Below are 21354 nucleotides of genomic sequence, written 5' to 3'. Positions count from 1 at the left end.
TCTGATTAGCCAATGGGAAGGGTAGCGGTCGTACGCTAATTACCATGTTTCTCTTTTATTAGATAGGATTTTTTAATCCTCACCCGAGGATATTTTACTCCCCCCCCCTTTTTTTAGAGAGTGGAAGAGAGAGGGAAAGACAGAGAGAAATATCGATGTGAGAGAAACACATTGATTGGTTGCCTCCTGTACACGCCCTGACTAGGGCCTGGGCCAGGGAGGAGCCTGCAACCGAGGTACGTGCCCTTAACCAGAATTGAACCCAGAACCTTTCAGTCTGCAGACTGACCCTCTATTCACTGAGCCAAACCAGCTAGGGCTCATTTAGACCATTTTAAAAGTCTGCCTACCGAATCGGGAGCGGAAGTCGGTCGGAGATGGATCTGAAGAAACGCCAGCCTCCTCGTGGGGCCTGTGCCTTTTTGCTGTCTCCTCTTAACACACTCGGCCCGCAGCCGCCCCCGGGCTTGCACGGCCCTCTAGGCAATTGTTCCAGGCCAAAGAAGACTCGGAACCACCGAAGGCTTCTTCTAGCCTTAAGACGACAAACGTGGCATCATCTTCCCAGCCAAAAAGAGTGAGTCCTAAGCTGGAGCTTAGTCCACAGCAGATACAGGAGCTACGCCAAGCTTTTGATCTCTTCCATACTGATGCAACTAGGACCATTGATGTTAGAGAGCTCAAGGTGGTGATGAGAGCAATGGGCTTTGAACCAAAGAAAGAAGAGATTACGAAGATGATAAGTGAAATTGATCCAGAAGGTACAGGAAAAATGAATTTCAATGACTTCTTTACTGTGATGACTCAAAAAAAGTGCGAGAAAGATTCCAAAGAAGACATCCTGAAATCTTTCAAGCTCTTCGATGATGATGAAACTGGGACCATATCGTTCGACAATCTCAAACGTGTATTTAATGAGTTGGGTGAGAACATCACTGATGAGGAGCTGCAGGAAATGATTGATGAAGCTGATCGAGATGGAGACGGGAAGTCAATGAGGAAGATTTCCTGCGTATCATGAAAAAGACCAGCCATTATTAAGAGTATTCTCTCCTGTTGCAAGCACACACAACTAGTTTTAGTGCCTGTTATTGTGTGAAACCTGGTTTTTGAGAACACAAGTGTTTTTTTCCCCACTAACCTCCCTGTATACCTTTAGTAACAACCTCACATCCATTTTCAACTTTTTTAAGTGTTCTTTGACAATATAGTTCTTTGTGAGGTGACCTGCTGCTTCCTTTAATTCTCCAAAACAGAACAAGAGCACATTAGAGCATTTACCCACTTGCCATTCTACCTTGTATTGCTTCACTCTTGTCATGCAGTCCCACATTTATGCCACCATAGAAAGAATGCTCAGGCAAATACATGTTGTAACTTTGTCACCACAAACAGCAGGCATCTCTACAATGGTTCTGGTTTTAATTGACACCTAAGTGCAGCTTTCTCTTTTAAAAAATACAGTGAACTCTCACTTGAATTTGGATGTCTTTTTCCTGTTTGTTTTGTCTTAAAATAAAGCCTTTCTTAGTTTGAAAAAAAAAAGTCTGCCTACCATACTAATATTTTATCAATCTACAAGGTCAACACAAAAAGAGGAGTTAATGCCAATAAAAGCTAATTTTTCTGTATAGAGTTATATGATGATATACTTGTCTGGACCCTTTAAAATGTTGATTTCTCAATGAAAATAACTAATCATTAAAGTATTTGCTTAGTACTCTAGAGGTGAAGAAATATAAAAAATATACAAAAATATATAGAACAATTTTTAAAATAAAAAGTTTGTTTCTGTCTAAAGTTACTTGGAAACTCAAGTGGAGACTTTTTTAAATTTGCTTTTTAGAACAATTCTTCCAAGACTGCCTTTTAAAATGATTGTCAAGACTCCATTTTTTTTTACAAATACAAATTTCCCAACATCTGTCAAAGTGTAACTCTTAGAATACTTTACACTGAACTTACAAATGTTGCACTGAAAACAAGTATTCCTTGTAGTCTGCCAAATTTCTGCCACATTGGAAAATATGCAGATGATTGTTTAACACTGTGTGCCACTAGACAGGAATTATATTTCACATCTTAATGAGAAAATACTTTCTCTTAAAATTAATTAGTAATTCAACCATTTTAAACTATTTTAAATACCAACAGTCACAAAGAGGTTTTCAATTCCACAAAGAGCAGAATCTAAAAATGGATTTTCAGAATATAATTTTATCATTTTTTAAAAAATGTGATTACTAAATTAAGAGAAATAAACAAGCATAATCCCAAGAAATAACCACTATTAAATATTTTGGTATATAGTATAGGTATGGATGTAAATAACTGTATCTAAATCTATACTTTAGACATAAATATATTTTTTTAGACATTTAAATGTGTGTATAATTTTACCACAAATGAGATCATATTCCTTTTTATTATTTATAAAATCATTACAAAACAAAGATTTAACAGAGCACTGATTTTTAATAAGGCATTGCTAAACATGTTTCTAGCAAAGTAATGTTAGAAGCAGGTTCAGTGAGTGCTACAAACAGCAATGAGACAGCCCTGCATGCATTACTAAAGCTGTTGTTCCCAAAGGAATGATCTACAAAACAGGTAAGAAGGGCATCTGATCTGTGTCATAGTGTTTTAGGCATATTATTTTGACCATACTTTTACTTCTTCATATCCTTCTGTAGCTTTTTATTCTGTTAGGTAACTCCCTCCTTAAACTCTTTCCAGTGTGTGAATCTAAATTATATGTTTCTCAATCACAGAATTACTATTTGTTCTCAGAACATATCTCACTTCTCATGAATCTTTCTCTGACACCTTAACCAGCTTTGCTTCCCTCTTCCATCAAAACTAGTTGGCATAGTTACTGATTTGCTATATTTCTCTTTTACCTACTTCCTCCCTCCCTACTATCTTGGCCTCCTGGGTTCAATGATTAGTTTTATTCTGGAAACCATTAAACCTATCTCATCTCATATATGTGCAAACCAAACTCATCTACTTCCCCTCAAGTTACTTGCCACCTTTCCTTTTTCTCCAGTATTGTTTCTTTATCCTAACAAACACCTGAGAATTATCTTCAATTATCTTCTCCCTCCCTTTCTCCTATCCAATCTCTCTATTAAATCCTGCTTCAAGATGCCTCCTAAATTTGTTCATTTCTTGCCACTCCCTTTGCCTTCACACTAATCCAGGCCAAAACTGCCTACAACTGGACTTACCAACAATGTCCTGAATGGGTTAGGGGTCACCTGTCCCCATCCCTCTGTCCCTCTTTCTAGGCACTCTTACTGTAACAGTCAGTGAGATAGAAGGAAAGAGGAACTGAGCTTGGAATCAGGAGCCCAAGGGTAAATTCCCTCTCTGCCACCTCGGTTGTGACCTTCAGCCTATTTCTTTCCTATCTCTAGGCCTGGGAGTTTCCTTATCTGCAAAATGGCAAATGGGACTGTCCACATGGGCTCCAAGCTGCCTTGTAACTCTAACAATCTCCTCTGGCCCTCCTTTGCTACAGGAACAGCAACGACAACTCTTCCAGAGTGCCCCCACTTCCCTAGATCACAGCTGTCACCCACTGTTATACAGCTTTCACGGTCCTTACATCCAGATTACTCACTTTACCATATCCCTAATGAGTCCCAGTCTTTCCACTATAAATGTCAGTTCCTTCTTCTATTGTTCTTAGTCTCCTTCATGCGTAAATTATTTTAACAAACACTTATGTAGTGGCTGCTAATCTAGAAAGCACTTTGCCAAGTCCCGGGAATAGCAAGATAAAAGACACAATCCTTGCTCTATAAGAATTTACCATTTTATTAAAGATATGGGTAAGTAACAAACATACAGTAGTGTGGTAAGTACTGTGCTAAAGAATTTAATATATCCTAGTTGTTTGGGGGGCAGAAAGCAGTAATTACTTCACAAGACCCAGCACCTAGAAAGGCTTCAGAAAGGATGTGCGCTCATCCCAAGCCGAGTCCTTCCGTCATAAAAGGGAAAATAAGAATTAAGGAGGGGGAAAAAGTGTGTTCTATTGCTACCTTGAGGCGAGGAGAGAAGAGGGTGAAGTTTATTAGGACAAGACATATTGTGCCAAGTGCCAGATCGGAATACTGAAGTCTGGAGGGCAAGAGGCAAGCAGTGAGGCTGGCCATGATGAACGGACCGCAATGTCACCCTAACGAATTTGGATTTTGTTTGAGTAAAGGGCTGTACTTGGATTTAAACAATCTATTTCCTGGGCTGTTATTGGGAAAAGGTGGTGAGTTGGGGGCACTGAAAGTTCAAAACTGATGGCAAGGAAAATCCAGGAGAGGGAAATGACCTGCCAAAAACTGTCCCGGCAGGAAGGCTGGCCACTAACAGGCCAGTGTGAGCGATCCTTGCCGCCTCATCCAGCTGCCTGCCTGCGCTCAGACCCTGTCCAGGGCCACCACCCCGACCCCGCCCGTCGTCACAGGGAGCAGGACCCCGCCACGCCACAGAGGAGGGCGCTTCCAGGAACCTCGCGAGATCTCTCCTGAGCCGCGGACAGAGTCTGGTCGCCTGGCAACCACAGGTGGGCAGTGGAGGAACCTGGCACTGGCGAGAGTTACCAAACCGGAGTTACTCCCGGCTCATCCAGGACCGGTGAGGTGCATTCGGGGAAGAAGCCTGGGGACTGAGGACGGAAACCCTCCGCCAGGTTTCTCAAACTTGCCTGCCAGTAAGACTTTCCCGGGGCACTTGTTGAAATGCAGATCCCTGAGCCTCTCTCTCTAGACATCTAGAATTTCTAGAGAAAGTCTGGAAGTCTGTGTTTTAAACAAATGGCTATCATCAGGCAAGATCGGGAAACAGCTCTGGAGGCGCGAGGTGGGTGGAGGGTGGCCGCGGAGCCGAGGGAGCGGGATCTGTGGGTGCGGGATCTGTGGGTGCGGACCTGAGTTTGCCAAGGGGAAAGTCTGAGCGATTGAGAGCATCTGGAAGCCAGTGAGCCTGGGGCTGGCTAAGGGAAATACACTACAGTCTCCATTTGAACCGTCCACCGCATCTAGCCACAAGGTGATGAAAGCCAAGGGCCTGTAAAGCAGTTCCAAGTGCCCGCCCTGGCCATCTGGAGAGAGATTCTGGCAAGTGGAGCCCCGAGATAACAGAGATATCTACTATGGAAAAAACATGAAAAGCAGTTTCTCACCCTAGTCGATTTTGCTCAGTGGCTAGAGCGTAGGCCTGCGGACTGAAGGGTCCCCGTTTGATTCCCAGTAGGGGGCGTGCAGGAGGCAGCCAACCAATGATTTTATCTCATCATTGATGTTTCTCTCTCTCTCTCACTCTCTCTCTCTCTCTCTCTTCCTCTCCCTCTCTGAAATGAATAAAAATAAATTTCAAAACAAAACAAAACACAGTTTCTCAGACTTTGGAAAATAAGGAACATTTTTTAAAAGAAAACCAGGGACAACCCACAAGTGTTGACATAATTATTTTCATTATAATGTTCTAAAATGTATCCAAATCCAACCTAAGTTTAGTTTAACTCCTGAAAATTATACTTTTTCTAAAACGAACTACAATGCCAATGAAGTTTAAAATTATTATATGAAATTTAAACATGATAAATTGTGGTGTTTGGGTGAAACAATTCTCTTGTGGCTCTGACTGTTGCAATGCAGGTTCTTTTGATTAACAGCCTCTATTATTGTATGTTATGGGTTGATTCAGTTCTCTCCCTTTCTACATTCAAGCCTCTGGAAAGTTTTCCTATAGTTTGCTGAGGCGGTCCATTGGCCTTCTCTTGGTTTAATAAATAAGTCATGTATATATTATGTTTGCCTCTTTCATTTTCTAATTATCTGAGAGAATTACATTTATTTCTATACAAATACCAATTAGTGCAATGGAACCTAGAGACAAAATCCACTTATAGCATAGTCATTCATGAGACTTCACATAATCCAAAATGTTTCTTTTAGCCTAGGTTAGAAAGCAGAGCCTGAAGCAAAAACTCTGTGGTAACAGTTTCTGGGGGTTGTTATCACAGGGAAACAGGAGAGACAGGACAATAAAAAAAAATGAGACAGAGATGGAGAGAGCAAAAAGTTCTAAACATGATTTCAGAGGAACGTTATTTTTTTTTAATTATTTTATGTGCCTCAGGCTTGAAACAGCTCTGGCCATCGACAAAGGCATCAAGCTAGGATGAACTAAGGACTGTACATCTGCTTTGCCCCTGACTGATATAAGAGCAGAGGAACATTTTGAAATGGTTGTGTCTCCTAAAAGTCCATGGGGGAAAGAGGGCATCACATCCTTCCTAGTACAGGGTTGCTCCTGCATGGCCACTTGCACAACAGTCTCCTGCCTCAGCTGTAAGGGAGAAACCCTGTTGTGTATAACCTCTTTAAGATCTGCATTTCACCACAGTTATCAGTGTAAAAAAGATATTTTAAATTTCCAGAAAAAGTTCTAAAATTTTTAAATAGCAACCAAAGAAATCATATCTTCAATACATGCAACCCTGAGTGGCCATCAGTAGTTTTAAACCCTACAAAAGCTCTTACAAATGTGCTAAGATGACATGTACATATACAAGAATCATAAGAGCAACAGTGTAAAAGCAAAAAAATTCAAACACCCAAAGATCTATCATCAGACTAAATTTCTTACAATGGAATATTATACAGCAGTGCAAGTATTTTAGAGCCACTTTAGGCTTTTCAACCCTGAAGAGTCTCACAAACAAAAAATTAAGCAAAGAAGAAAACTAGAATCAGAATAATGTTATTTATGACAGATAAAAAACAATAGTATATGTTGTTTAGATATTCATACATATGTAGTAAAAGAAAAGTATAGAGATAGAGGAATGTCTAAAGTTATGATAAACTAAATTTAAAAGAATGGAGAGGGAGAAATGTATAGATCTGGGTTCCAAATAGACTTGTAATGTTTTATATTTTAAGCTGATCTGTGGTCCATGGGTGTGATGTTATTCTTTATACTTTTATTATGATGTATTTTAAGCAAGATTAAGAAAAGTTATCTTAATTAGTAACGTTCAAATATTGTCATGATTGAAATTTGATCTGTAAACAACCTTTCATGCCCAGAATACCACACAAATTGAGGTGTTTTGTTGGTGAAATCCCAGATACATCCTATATAATAAAAGCCTAATATGCTAAGTGTCCTGTCGGCCGGTCGGCTGTTCAACCAATCAAAGCGTTATATGCTAATGATATGCTAAGGTGGCTCAACTGCTCGCCATGATGTGCTCTGACCACCAGGGGGCCAACAGTTGGCCGGTCAACCAGTTGCTATGATGTGCACTGACCACCAGGGGGTAGATGCTCCAACTGGTAGGTTAGCTTGCTGCTGGGGTCTGGCCAACCAGTACTGAGCGAGATGGGCTGGACACACCCTGGAGCCCTCCCGTGGTTCCTCTGCTGTGGTCCCTCCCCAGCCCCGATCATGCACCTGTGGGGTCCCTTGGCCTGGCCTGTGCCCTCTCACAATCCGGGACCCCTCGGGGGATGTCGGAGAGCTGGTTTTGGCCCAATCCCGCAGGCCAAGCCAAGGGACCCCACTGGTGCACAAATTCATGCACGGGCCTCTAGTTGGGATAATAATGCTCAATTTTAAACTGTATTTTTGCTTACATTTTTTAAGAGGATATAAAGCAAAATTGGAGAAACTGGAATATGTATCACTTAAAATGACTACAAAAAATGGATTATCTCAAACTATGGACCACATATGCATATCTTACATAGAGCAATATTTGATTAATAGCATGTTCCCCTTATTTAACAACCCTAATATAGTTGTTAAATTTAACATACTTTGTTGTTTTTTTGTTTAGGTTTTTGATATTTATAATAACTTTGTTCATAGTTGCCCAAACTTGGATACACACTTTGAATGATTATAAAGTCAGTGTTTATTAACATATAGTTCATTTTCAAAATTTTAAAAAATCAACAAAAATGAATATATATATATTTTTTGTCAATGCCTGTTTTCAAACTGATGACCATTCTGGTCTAGGCACTGCTGATAATGCAAAGCAATGGAATCGCAAACATCAAGAATCATTTGGCTTGGTATTTGTGTGCCCTCAATTCGTCAACTATTGCTGGTTTTGTACTGTTAAGTTTATCTTTTATGTATCCCTATAAAAAAAGTCTAGCGAATAAATTTTCTTTGTTCAAAGCTTATTCTAGCTTCACCCATTATTTTAAATCAGTTAAGCCTGAAAAGATGTGAAAATTGAATTATCAACTGTTAAAGTATGTACACATTTTTGTGTCCCCCAAAAATGTATACACACTTTGAATAATTATAAAGGCAGTGTTTGTACTTCAACTGCGTTTTCAAACTTCCAGTGGCATTTTAGGATGAATTTCCTTTGTTCAAAGCTTAGTCTGGCTAAAAAGAAAGAAACATCAATTGAGCTATCAGCTTTGTTAAAGTGTGTATACATGTTTTGGGGACACATTGTATTCCAGATGAAATAGTGAAGTGAATAGTGTTTGCCTTATCTGTGAACAAAATAGTAGAATAATGATGATGATGACAAACATTTATTGGCCTATGTATGAGGCACTGTGTAGAATACTCTATACATGATTATCTCATGTAATCCTCATACTATTCCTTGGATATTGGCCTAATTTTATAAGAAACTGAAGTAACATGCCCAAGATTGCCCAACTGGTGAGCAGTGGAGTGAAAGTTTGAAACTAGGCTGTCTGGATTGAGAAACATTGCATTGTTACCTCTTTATGGATTCCTAGAGGCCTGATGCACGAAATTCGTGCAAGGGGCTCAGCCCTCGCAGCCGCGGTGGCTTGCCTCAGCTCTCGCAGCCCCGGCTTTGTCCGGAAGGTCGTCCGGAAGGTCACTCAGTTGTCTGGCCTAATTAACATATTATGCTTTTATTATTATAGATAGTTGTAGTAGCATAACAAAATTTCAAAGCCATCCCCATTTTCAAGTATTTTGCACCACTGTCCTATGTATATATTCAAAGTTCTCACACCATTTGCTCTGATTTTGGGATTTAGTAAATATGATCACAACAGATATTATGGAAAAAGAAGCCAGGAGACCTGATCTCATTCTTACATGCCACTCGCTGGAGTAGTTTCAGGCAAATCTTTGAACCTTAGTTTCTTCACATGACAGACAACACTAGATGATAATCCTTGAGAATACTTTTCTACTCCAAGAGAGAAAAATGGTATTTTAACAGATGCCCATAATAAAAATTCAATACTAGGGAGAGGAAAAGACTTTTAAAAGTAAATGAGCCTTGTGTATTTAACTAATTTTGGGGGACAAGAGGTTGTATGCATGCATATAAGCATAACCAATGGACATAAGACACTGGGAGGTAGGGGAGGCCGGGGGATTGCCAAGGGCGGGGAAAAAAAAAGGAGACATATGTAATACTCTTTGTAATACTTTAAGCAATTTTGAAAAAAAATAAATAAAATAAAATAAAATAAAAAGTAAATGAGCCTTGTGTATTTAACTAATTTTGGTGTTTTTAATGTTTTAATAAAAGAATTTGGTCTATAAACTTAGAAAATACCTAAATGTCCCTGAAAATGTCTATGAACTAACTAATCAAACAGTTTTATATAAGAAACTTAAAACAGGGGTCCTCAAACTACGGCCCGTGGGCCACATGCAAATACAAATATTGTATTTGTTCCCATTTTGTTTTTTTACTTCAAAATAAGATATGTGCAGTGTGCATAGTAATTTGTTCATAGTTTTTTTTTAAACTATAGTCTGGCCCTCCAACAGTCTGAGGGACAGTGAACTGGCCCCCTGTTTAAAAAGTTTGAGGACCCCTGACTTAAAACGTCAATATGGTTTTTTCTAAATATTCCTTTTTTTCTTTAATTTTTAGAAAGTTGGGCATAAAGCAATACCTAAACCTGCTTCTTGGCATGGCATCAGAACAGAGCTGAAATACTAATTTGATTTAGACAGAAATCATGGTTCGTTTGACCTTGGATCTAATTGCCAAAAACAGCAACTTTAAACCCAGAAAAGAAGAAACCACCTTACAATACCTGAAGAAAATAACTCATATAAATTTTTCAGACAGAAATATAGATGCAATTGTAAGAACTCTGAAATTATTTCTAATTTTTATATAATTAGCTACGTAAAGTTTAGAAATTGTCAGGGTATACCTTCTTATTAACTATATTTTGATTATAGTTATTAACTATATTTTCATTAGTCAGCCTTATATTGTGTTATTTAATTTCCTGCTTATGTTAAACTTTTTAAAATTAACTTTCTATAAAATATACCATTGTGATTGTTAAATATATATGTTCCCATAAAATACTCTACGCCCTAACCGGTTTGGCTCAGTGGATAGAGCGTCGGCCTGTGGACTGAAAGGTCCCAAGTTCGATTCTGGTCAAGAGCATGTACCTTGGTTGCGGGCACATCCCCAGTTTGGGGTGTGCAGGAGGCAGCTGATCGATGTTTCTCTCTCACCGATGTTTCTAACTCTCTATCCCTTTCCCTTCCTCTCTGTAAAAAATCAATAAAATATATTTTTAAAAAATTACTATATAGCAAACTAGATTTAAAAGCACATGTTGGAAAATAATTTCAAAGGTAATTACTCATATGTAATTCCCTAACCTTGAAATATTAATTTTAACATATAAAAATAGTAAGAATTAACTGTGTGACTACCATATTTCAAAACTTTAACAGGGAAATCTTTTTCCCACATATTTTAATGGTTATATACATGTAGATTATACTCTTTCAGTTACATCCGACAAGATTATGTTTACTTGGATATACTCTGAAATTACATTTTCTCTGTGTTAAGACAGTTCTTGAATTTAATTTGGGAAACTTTAAAGACAACAATAACCCATTTAGGCCATTTGTATTGGTATCCATTATCTATATATATACAAGCCTGAACAACCTTTACAACTGAATGACCAGAATGACCGGTCGACCAGGAGCAGGCTCTGATCGGCCTGGCCCCAATTGGGACTGAGCCAGGCAACTCGGATCGGCCCTGATCGCCGGCCAGTCCTAGGGACCCCACCCGTGCATGAATTCGTGCACCAGGCCTCTAGTCTACAATAAAATGCTAAAGACTATAGATGAGAGGAAATTTCTTGGAAACATATAACCTAAATGAGGGCAGGGACTATGTCTATTTTCTTCACATCACTCTAAATTCCCCATCCAATACTGTGCCTGTCTCATTATAAGTGCTTAATAAATATTTACTGAATGAAAGAATGAATGAATGAATTTTAAAAACACCAAAGCCCCAGGCAATATTGTCAATTAAGATAATGGAAGTTTTGTTTGTTTGTTTGTTTGTTTTTTCAGAGACCCTACCTAGTCCCATTCTATATCTTTTTCCATTTTTCTGGTGATCCTTCTCTCATGAATCCAATGGCCCAAATCTCATGTTTCTCTTTTGTTGCCCAAAACTCTCTACCTCACCATACAATATATAGGCTGCTTTCTACAGCGCCTCCCTTTACAGTTTTTTGGCCCCTCCCAATCAATGCTCCTTCAGTGTGGATGTTAGGAGGAAAGCAAACTGATGTAAGGTCATTTACACTAAGAATACTTGTAAACTTAAAGTTCCCAAGATGTGTTTGTATTTTAAAAGATCATAATAAAAGCTGAAATATTTTTGAGCCAAAACTTCACTCTATCTCTTGCCTACTCAGTCTAGGCTGACTCTACCAGCACACAAGAAATGACAGCCTTTTAAAATACCTTTAATTATTTTTCTTATCTCAAATGTAATTGGTGTTCATTTGTATATAATACATATAAAAAGAAAGAAATTGACTTTTAATTTTACCATGTAGAGAAAATCACTATTAACATTTAGGGAATGTCCTTCCAGTCTTTTTTCTAGGCATAGATTCATATAATTTTACAATAGTGGTTCACTGAATGTACTGTTCTCATTTTATCTTATTTTTTTTTGAAATATATTTTATTGATGTTTTACAGAGAGGAAGGGAGAGGGATACAGAGTTAGAAACATCGATGAGAAACATCGATCAGCTGCCTCTTGCACGCCCCCTACTGGGGATGTGCCTGCAACCAAGGTACATGCCCTTGACCGGAATCGAACCTGGGACCTTTCAGTCCACAAGCCAACCCTCTATCCACTGAGCCAAACCGGTTAGGGCTGTTCTCATTTTATTATGAAATTTATAAGATATTACTAAAGAAACTAAAGGATATTTAATGGCTATATGGTATTTCCTTCAATGGCATTATCATAGTTTATCAATTCATTGTTCTTGAATATCTAGCTGACGTCCAATTTTCAGTATTATAAATCACAACAATTCCAATCCTACAGAAAGACTAAGAAGACCTGATTTATAATGTTGGAGCAATAATTTTTTAAATGCTTCAACTCCCAGAGAAGCCTAATTGCTTCCAAGAAAAATTGGTTGCACTGGGAAAATATTTCTTAACAAATATAATTTTATAGATATAGTTACAGAATACTAAAACCTATAATTAATTTTGTACTTATTCTAGTCTTGTTTTGAATGTGCTAAGAAGAGATATTGTTCTTTTATATTAAACTTAAGAATATTACAGAATGATTTAAGTGAAAAACTACCTTAAAAACAAACAAGTTTTCAAGAAAAATTAAGTATGACCTTTTTTTGTTTTTCTTTTAGGATGACCTCTCTCTTTGTAAAAATCTTAGTGTTTTATATTTGTATGATAACCATATTAGTCAAATAACTAACTTGAATTTTGCCACAAATCTGACCCACCTGTACCTACAAAACAATTGTATTTCATGTATAGAGAACCTCAGTTCGCTGAAGAACCTGGAAAAACTGTAAGTGCTTTTATTTAATTGTCATCATTACAGTAATATTTTTGCATGCAGGTATTTCCATTATCTGTTGTTTTGTGGAACAGGCCACAATTTTTATTCTCTTTTAGTAGTATTAATAAAATAAATTGTTTCAAATGTAGTATCAAACAATTTGTGTTTTATTAAGCCTGATATACTTTTCTTTTGCAGGAGGTTATCTTAAGGGCTTATAGAAAACCTAAAAATATCCTTATGTAGGCTCAAATAGTGAGAAAAGTGTCCATGGAACTCAAATGAGTTTTGTGCCGTTCAGAATCACATATCTGAAAAGGGCAGGGTCATAAGATTAATGTTGATGTAGACTTGATTATAAAAAAGGCATTTTGCCCTAGCCGGCTTGGCTCAGTGGATAGAGCGTCAGCCTGCGGACTGAAGGGTCCCAGGTTCGAGTCCGGCCGAGGGCACATGCCTGGGTTGCGGGCTCGTTCCCCAGTAGGGGGTGTGCAGGAGGCAGCCAATCAATGATTCTCTCTCATCATTGATGTTTCTATCTCTCTCTCCTCCCTTCCTCTCTGAAATCAATAAAGAAATATATTTTTTAAAGAAAAGGCATTTACTGTGCCTATAATGATTTTAATTAAACAATGAAGACTGGTTGATCCAATTTCCCCAGACTAAAAGAACTACCAGTGCTTCTCAAAAAGTGGGCCAGAGGCCTTAGAATGAGGAGAGGACAGTGGGGTGGGAAATGCTGGGCTCTTTAGATAGTTAAGTCAGAATCTCTGTGGGTTAGGCCCAGAAATCTTCATTATTAAACCTACAACCCTAGGTGATTCTTCTGCACTCTATATATGAGGAGTATGGGTAAATAGTTTAATAAAGACTATTCCCATTCTCTCACTTAAAAAAACAAAACAAAACTTCTTAGACTAAATTACATGTAAAAATCATATAAACTTTTCATTAATTCAATATAAAAAAGAACATTTTGTATGTATGATTTTCACACAGTTCAATGATTTTGTTATGTTTTTATCATGTTTAAAGACCATGATGTTCATAGAATGTCTACGTAAAATTATGTCTCCTATTCTGCAGGTATCTTGGAGGCAATTACATTGCTGTCGTAGAGGGTCTAGAAGGATTAGAAGGACTGAGAGAGCTTCATGTTGAGAGTCAGAGACTTCCCCTTGGAGAAAAGCTTCTGTTTGATCCAAGAAGTCTTCAATCTCTGGCAGTAAGGCTACATTTGAGTGTTCTAACAGAGAATGTCGTGATGAACAGTTATGGACCAGGAAGGTTTATTTGGACATGTAGATTCTCTGAATATTTATAGGCCAACTGAGAGTTTATTTGAGGGCTAAAACTAATTTTCCCCACATAATTCCTCAGAGACTCAGCAGCTATAAAGTGGGGATAATATCTGCTTCTAGGGCTATTGGAAGAATCAAAAGAAGGCTATTAAAAGACTATGTAAAGTATGAAGTTCTAACAATGTTAATTCACTCATAATTTTAACCTTGGTGATTATCATAACTCAAAAAGCCTAAGGAAAGATGAGTGCACATTTGGAAAATTTTAAACAACCTAGAGAATCTTTACAATGTCATTTTTTTTTTGCTGGATTTTGATTTGATTGTAGATTGTGCTACATATGGCTGGGACTCATCAGAAGCAGATAGATCTGGGAGCGCTGGATTTGATGCTCCAGCTGTCACTTGACATCACATGGAGGTGTCACAATGAGTTGAGCTACCAGAGGGTGCCACAGAGGCTTTTGCTAATCCTCAAAGCAGGATTTGTTAGAGGAAAGCTACCTTCAGTTCTGGGCAATGGAATATGGTTGTTATATTTACAGATTTTGTTGATTTTATTTCAGAGGGCCAAGAAATGGAGGGCAGTACTAGTATAAGGTTTTTGAACCAAACATATAACAATGAAAGGATGGTGCTTTAAATAGGAAAAGAAAGAGGTGACTTGGTTTCTATCCTACCCCTTCTACCCTCCCCAACTGTGTCTGAGCTCAACCTCAATTGATCTAACTAGACCAGGGGTGGGCAAACTTTTTGACTCGAGGGCCACAATGGGTTCTTAAACTGGACCGGAGGGCCGGAACAAAAGCATGGATGGAGTGTTTGTGTGAATTAATATAAATTCAAAGTAAACATCATTACATAAAAGGGTACGGTCTTTTTTTTTTTAGTTTTATTCATTTCAAACGGGCCGGATCCGGCCCGCGGGCCGTAGTTTGCCCACGGCTGAACTAGACTGACACCACTGTGGGAGTGGATAGTTTTATTACAAAACATTTCTGAAAATATTTTTGCGTACTCAATTTTTGCATATATTCAAGCAGATTCTAAATATAAGGCATAATTTTTAAATCTATATTTCAAGTCTTAAAAAGTGTCAAGAAATATCTTCTTTATGTTAGCTTTGTGTAGATGCGATCTTTGTAGAGAATCCTGGCCCTTAGATCTTAAGATGGCTTTTATTTAGTGTTGCTGTATTGTATATTTATGTCCTCATTAACAGCTGATGTTGAAATTCTTGTTAATTAGTTAATTATTATTCTAAGTAGCTTCTGAACATATGGATTGTTAAGCGAAAACTACATAGAGAGATCAAATTAATTCTTTAACAGTGTTTTTTTTAATTAATTCTTTAATTCTTGGCCAGTGTTTTCTACTTAGAAAAACAGACAAAAACAATTTCTTCCTATGTGAGTACAAATTTTAGTGACTTTTAACACAAAATAATAACTTGCTCAAGCTGAAATAAGCATGTTTTCTACATTGTTATCATTTGTTCATTGGGACATCTTTTTTTCTTTCTTTGCTTCTTGATTCTTAGCTTCTTTTTTCTATAAATTTCTCTTATGCCTTGATTAAACTTATAAAATATTAGAGGCCTGGTGCACAAAATTGTGCATTTGGTGGTGGGGGGGAGGAAGGGCCCCTCAGCCAGGCCTGTACCCTCTCAGAGTCCGGGAGCCCTCGGGGAATGTCTGACTTAGTGGGCCTAAGCTGGCTGCAGGGGAGGCAGGAGAGGCTCCCGCCACTGCCACTGCACTCACCAGCTGTGAGCCCGGCTTCTGGCTGAGCCTCACTCCCCCTGTGGGAGTACACTGACCACCAGAGGGCAGCTCCTGCATTGAGTATCTTTCCCCCAGGTGATCAGTGCACATCATAGCGACCGGTCATTCTGCTGTTTGGTCAATTTGCATATTAGCCTTTTATTATATAGGATAGGTAAATTATATCACAATTACTATAGTTCTAAACATTCAATATGAAAAAATATATAACACAGAAACAAAATCTTCATGGGTTTTTATTTTCTTGCCTAAAGAGCAAAATAGACTGAACTGAACCATCTTAAAATTTTCACAGATTAGGATTTCTGGTTCCAATATATAGCACTTAATTAGGTTGTTTACTAATGCTAATTTAATTATTTTCTTACAGAAATCCCTCTCTATATTGAATATCAGCAATAATAATATTGATGACATAAAAGACTTAGAAATGCTGGAAAATCTTCATCAGCTCATAGCAGTTGACAATCAACTTCTGCATGTGAAGGTAGTATAAAGAAAAATTAATTTAAAAATACTTACTTGAAATTGCTATAAAATGTATTATTTTAAAAACTATTCTGGATTTGTTCTAAAAACTAGCTTATTAATCTTTACTTCTTAATATACTTATTTGCATAATTCTGTCCTCTTACCTGATTTTCTCTTCTATATTCAATGCTTCCCACACTCACCAACAGAAAAAAAGTTTCTCTGAGTAGGAAGTTATGCTTTTCCCTCTGTTTTATTTTCCATCGAATATTCCCCTCTAGAGACTAGATTTCTTGCCCCTTACCTCTGATCTCCCAATGAATGAGTTTCTAGTAACTATGACTAGACCTGAACTTTCTACTCCTTGGGGAAACCATCTCCCTTGTGTAGCTTTTTCTGAACCTCCCCATCAAATTCATTTATTCAAAAATATTTTATTAGAGTGTGTGTCCCAGGTACTGTTTTAGACTCTTGGAGAAACATTTTCTAGGCACTGGGGATACAAATGATGAATAAGACAAGTTCTCTACCCTCAAGGAGCTTACATTACAGTGCGACAGGGGAGGGCACCAGGAGAAAATAAGCAGAGAAGATTGTGAAAAGCACTCTGAAAGAATTAGGTAGGCCCTAGCCGGCTTGGCTCAGTGGATAAAGCGTCAGCCTGCGGACCGGAGGGTCCCGGGTTCGATTCTGAACAAGGGCACATACAAGCCTGGGTTGCAGGCTTGATCCCCAATGGGGGGCAAGCAGGAGGCTGCCGATCAATGATTCTCTCCCATCATAGATGTTTCTATCTCTCACTCCTCCCTTTCTTCCTGAAATCAATAAAGAAATACATATTTTTTTAAAAGAATTAGGTAGGATGACATAATGGGACATTCAGGTTATCAAGAAAGGCCTCAAGCCCTCACCGGTTTGGCTCAGTGGATAGAGCCTCGACCTGTGGCCTGAAGGGTCCCAGGTTCGACTCCGGTCAAGGGCATGTACCTTGGTAGCAGGCACGTCCCCAGTAAGGAGTGTGCAGGAAGCAGCTGAATCGATGTTTCTCTCTCATCAATGTTTCTAACTCTCTATTCCTCTCCTTCTCCCTTCCTCTCTGTAAAAAAAAATCAATAAAAATATTTTTTTTTAAAAAGAAGAATCTCTTACCCTTTGCAAAAAAGAAAGAAAGGCCTCTGGCAAATGACACTTATGCTGAGATCTAAAGGATGAGAAAGAAGAAATCTGAGAAGAGATCTAAGAAAGAACATGCTAGGCATAGGGAACAAAAAATACAAAGGTTCTGAGTCCAAAGAGAGCTTAAAGTGTCCAAGAAACAAAAAAGAGGCCAGTTTGCTGTGATAGTGATCCCAGAATCTAGCTCAGTTTCTAAAATGTTGGCAATAAGTAATTTTTGAATGAATAGACAACAGTATAACATGAGATTAGGAAGGAACGTATAGGAGCCAGATCATAAAGGTCCTTTTAGGCCATGGTCATGAACTTGACTTTAAGTGCAATAGGAAGACACTCAAAGGATTTCATTTTAACAGAATTCTCTATCAGCTATGTGGAAAATAGGTTGCAAGAATGACAGTAGCCCTAGCCAGTTTGGCTCAGTGAATAGAGTGTCGGGCTGAGGAATGAAGGGTCTTGGGTTCGATTCTGGTCAAGGGCATGTTCCTAGGTTGCAGGCTAGATTCTCGGCCCCAGTGGGTGCATGTTCAGGCGGCAACCACTCGATGTGTCTCTCTCACATCGATGTTTTTCTCTCTTTGTCTCTCCCCCTCCCTTCCACTCTCTCTAAAAAATCAATGGAAAAATATCTTCCCATGAGGATTAACAACAACAAAAAAGAATGACAGGCCCTAACGGGTTTGTCTCAGTGGATAGAGTGTCGGCCTGCGGACTGAAGGGTACCGGGTTAGATTACAGTCAAGGGCATGTACCTTCATTGTGGGCACATCCCCAGTGGGGGGTGTGCAGGAGGCAGCTGATCGATGTTTCTCTCTCATTGATGTTTCTAACTCTCTATTCTTCTCCCTTCCTCTCTGTAAAAAAATCAATAAAATATATTAAAAAAAAAAAGAATGACAGTAAAGTGACCAGATGGGAGACTACCATAGAGGTTAAGTATGAGAAGATGGTTGCTTGGAGATGAAAAGGAGTGAATGGATTACAGGTAACTTTTTAGGTTGAACCCACAGAACTTGCTCATGAGTAGGATGTGTAGTAATAAAAAAAAGAAGAATCAAGGATGACTCCTAGCTCCTGTGTGAAGAACTGGGGAGATAGTGGTAGCCTGATATTTAGAACCATGCAACTGGGTAAAAGAGAGAGATAATGAATGAGGCCCAGATTAAGCACAGAAATACTCCAATACTTTAGATGAGAAGGCACCAGGAGTCAATGATGCAAGAGAAGACAAGAGGAAAAAGAACTTCAAGAAAGTTATTGTACTGAATGCTATTGAATGGTTGACATGAGGGCAGATAAGATGTTAATAGAAATGCATTAGATTTAACAACAGACTATGTTGGGTCAAGTATCATATATTACGCATGTTTCAGAACAGAGTGCCTTGGCAAGGGTTTGCCAAGTTTTTCTTCTACTCAAAGTCACAGAAACATATTAGAAACTTTCTTCCTTGTTATGGTTTGAGAAACTATAGGCTTTTCATGAAATATTTCCCATACCTGAAATTTCCGCATATAAACTAAAAAATAAGAGAAAGGAAAATTAAAAGACTATGTGGATATAATACCTTAAAAAGAAAACATTCAGCAAGTCCAGAGGTTGGTATATGCCAAAAGTTGCTTTTCCCTCCCATTAGAGAAGATATACAAGGAGTGAGAATAAAATCTCAAGTTCTTTTACTTCCAGCAAGAAGACACAGCAATTAAAAATGCTTAGCCACAGCTTCGTGGAAGTCTGAATATAATCTTGCATGGGGTTTACTTGAAATGTGCTTTTCTGGTCCATTTTACATCATCCTCTGAAGGCTTAATCAAAGGATATGTTGAAGTTTAGCATCATAATATTAACCTATTTCTCTGTATGTATTCCTGGGGCCAGATCTCCATATTTTTAGCTTTAATTTTTCCATTATTTGCGCTCACTGATTGAAATTACCCAGAAGCTGCTGACATCAAACCCTGTGCCATGGGAGAGAAAGCTCAACATGCCATACATTAGGTCAGTGACATCCATCCTAAGAGACTTCAGCAACAGACAGCTTTGTGCCACTGGGAGAAAGAAGTGGACATCATTAGAGAATCCTCACAAAACCACTATAATTACCCAAGGTTTTTAGCATTGGAGCAGCTGCTTTGATATGAACAACCATAGGTCCTCAAATGCATCGACAGAAAATACATGAAATAAGATAAATGAAAAAATAATGGTCCCTTGGATGGTTAAATAACTTTGAATCTTCCAGTCAAGATTATGGTTTGAGCAGTGAGGAAGACATTTAAGAAAAATTAAAAAGAACACAAATAACAAGGAAAAGCACTGCCATGACAACGGAAATACTAGAGCTCTGTGAAAGGAATAAGAAAAAGAGAGAAATGGGTCAATGGGAAACACAGACATTCCAAAACAATAACCATGCCCTCGCCCAGAGCTACGTTAGAGGTGGAGGAACAGGATAAGGACCTGGAAAAAGTTGGGTGGCCAAGTGGCTTCGGTCCTTCCTGCTGTTTTGGGTCTCATTCCCTTACCTCTCACTTCTACAGACCCATAGCTGTCAAGGACAACTTCCCCCAAGATCCTCTAACCCTACCCTCATCTCTCCTATTCACTAATCCAAAGCTGGTCTCACACAGAGAATTGGGGCAGCAGAAGGGCAAGTGAGGACAGTGGAGAAATAGAGGAGGAAATGAAAGAGAGGATTAATCTAGTCTTTCTCTTTCCATGTATGTAGCCCTCTAAGCAAATATTTCAAAATAGTTCCATATAATTTCTCCTTTACAATTCCTGTCCTGCTCCTAACCCCAGATCCATTCATCCATGCATTCATTCATTTCTTCTTATCCATCCATTCAAAACACCTATCATGTGGCAACACTTATTAGACAATTGGGGAGACAATAGTGAGCAAAAACAGATACAATCTTTCAGAAGAGCTCTCAGCATTGAGAGGAAGAGAAACATTAAGCAAATAATCAGGCAAAAACAAATGTAAAAATGCACCCATGGCGAGTAGTACAAAGTGGAAGTATGTGGCTCTGAGAGCCTATAATAGGGGGATTTGCCTTAGTTAGGGAACTCAGGACAGCTTCGCTTAGGAAGGGATTGCTGAGCTGCTCTCTGAGAGAAGTAAAGGGTTTACCAGGTAAACAGAATAGCATGTGCAAAGGCCCTGAGGCAGGTGAAAGCATGGCAAAAATGAGAAACAGGAAGCAGAGTGAAGGTGAACCATAGTGCAAATAAACTGGTGGGTAAACATTGCATAGGTCATAACAGAGGTTTGTCTTTATCCTAAGAACAATGGGGAGACACTAACGGTGTTTAAGCCAGGAGTAAAGTAATTAGCATTTTGAAAAGATCAGTATGGCTACAGTGTAGACCAAGCATGTCAAACTCATGGCCCGCGGGCTGCATGCGGCCCACAACAAATATTTTTGCAGCCCAGCCAATATAACGGTATGTAAGAAACATTTTAATAAAGTTTTCATAATTTAATTTTTACAATATCCTGTTATACATAATTATTAATAACAAACTACAATGTTCGCTAATGACTGATAACTACTGGTATAATTGGGTTACATGCATTTCCCTTACGCCCCTTACATGCAGGCGCACCATTTCTCTCCACTAATACTAGCAGCAAATTGCCACGTCATTAGTCTTGGACTGACTTGTTTGGTGTGCAACAAAAATATTTCGCTTTTGGAGAATGAGAAAGATAGGTTTATTTGCATTATGCTTATTAATTTGTGCAGTT

At 38.5% G+C, this 21354-nt stretch overlaps 2 protein-coding genes and 1 pseudogene across 3 annotated transcripts in view; 2 read left to right on the top strand and 1 right to left on the bottom strand.

Moving 5' to 3' along the window:
• The window catches only part of CSPP1 (centrosome and spindle pole associated protein 1), a 157698-nt gene that overhangs the window by 128851 nt on the left and 7493 nt on the right, over positions 1-21354 (bottom strand). The gene's annotated exons all lie outside the window — the stretch shown is intronic.
• LOC102252015 lies at positions 452-1529 on the top strand (annotated as a pseudogene).
• Positions 4591-21354, top strand: part of PPP1R42 (protein phosphatase 1, regulatory subunit 42) — a 35619-nt gene continuing 18855 nt past the window's right edge. The window contains exons 1-5 of the mRNA XM_005866345.2: positions 4591-4714; positions 9908-10124; positions 12711-12877; positions 13955-14093; positions 16324-16440. Of these exons, the coding sequence (XP_005866407.1) occupies positions 9996-10124; positions 12711-12877; positions 13955-14093; positions 16324-16440 (552 nt within the window). The 5' untranslated portion in view covers positions 4591-4714; positions 9908-9995. The remainder of the gene's footprint in view (positions 4715-9907; positions 10125-12710; positions 12878-13954; positions 14094-16323; positions 16441-21354) is intronic.

The sequence above is a fragment of the Myotis brandtii genome, unplaced genomic scaffold, assembly GCF_000412655.1.
Source record: "Myotis brandtii unplaced genomic scaffold, ASM41265v1 scaffold23, whole genome shotgun sequence".
Taxonomy (NCBI): domain Eukaryota; kingdom Metazoa; phylum Chordata; class Mammalia; order Chiroptera; family Vespertilionidae; genus Myotis; species Myotis brandtii.
The sequence above is the reverse complement of the archived record's forward strand: the minus strand, read 5'-3'. Positions and strand labels throughout refer to the sequence as shown.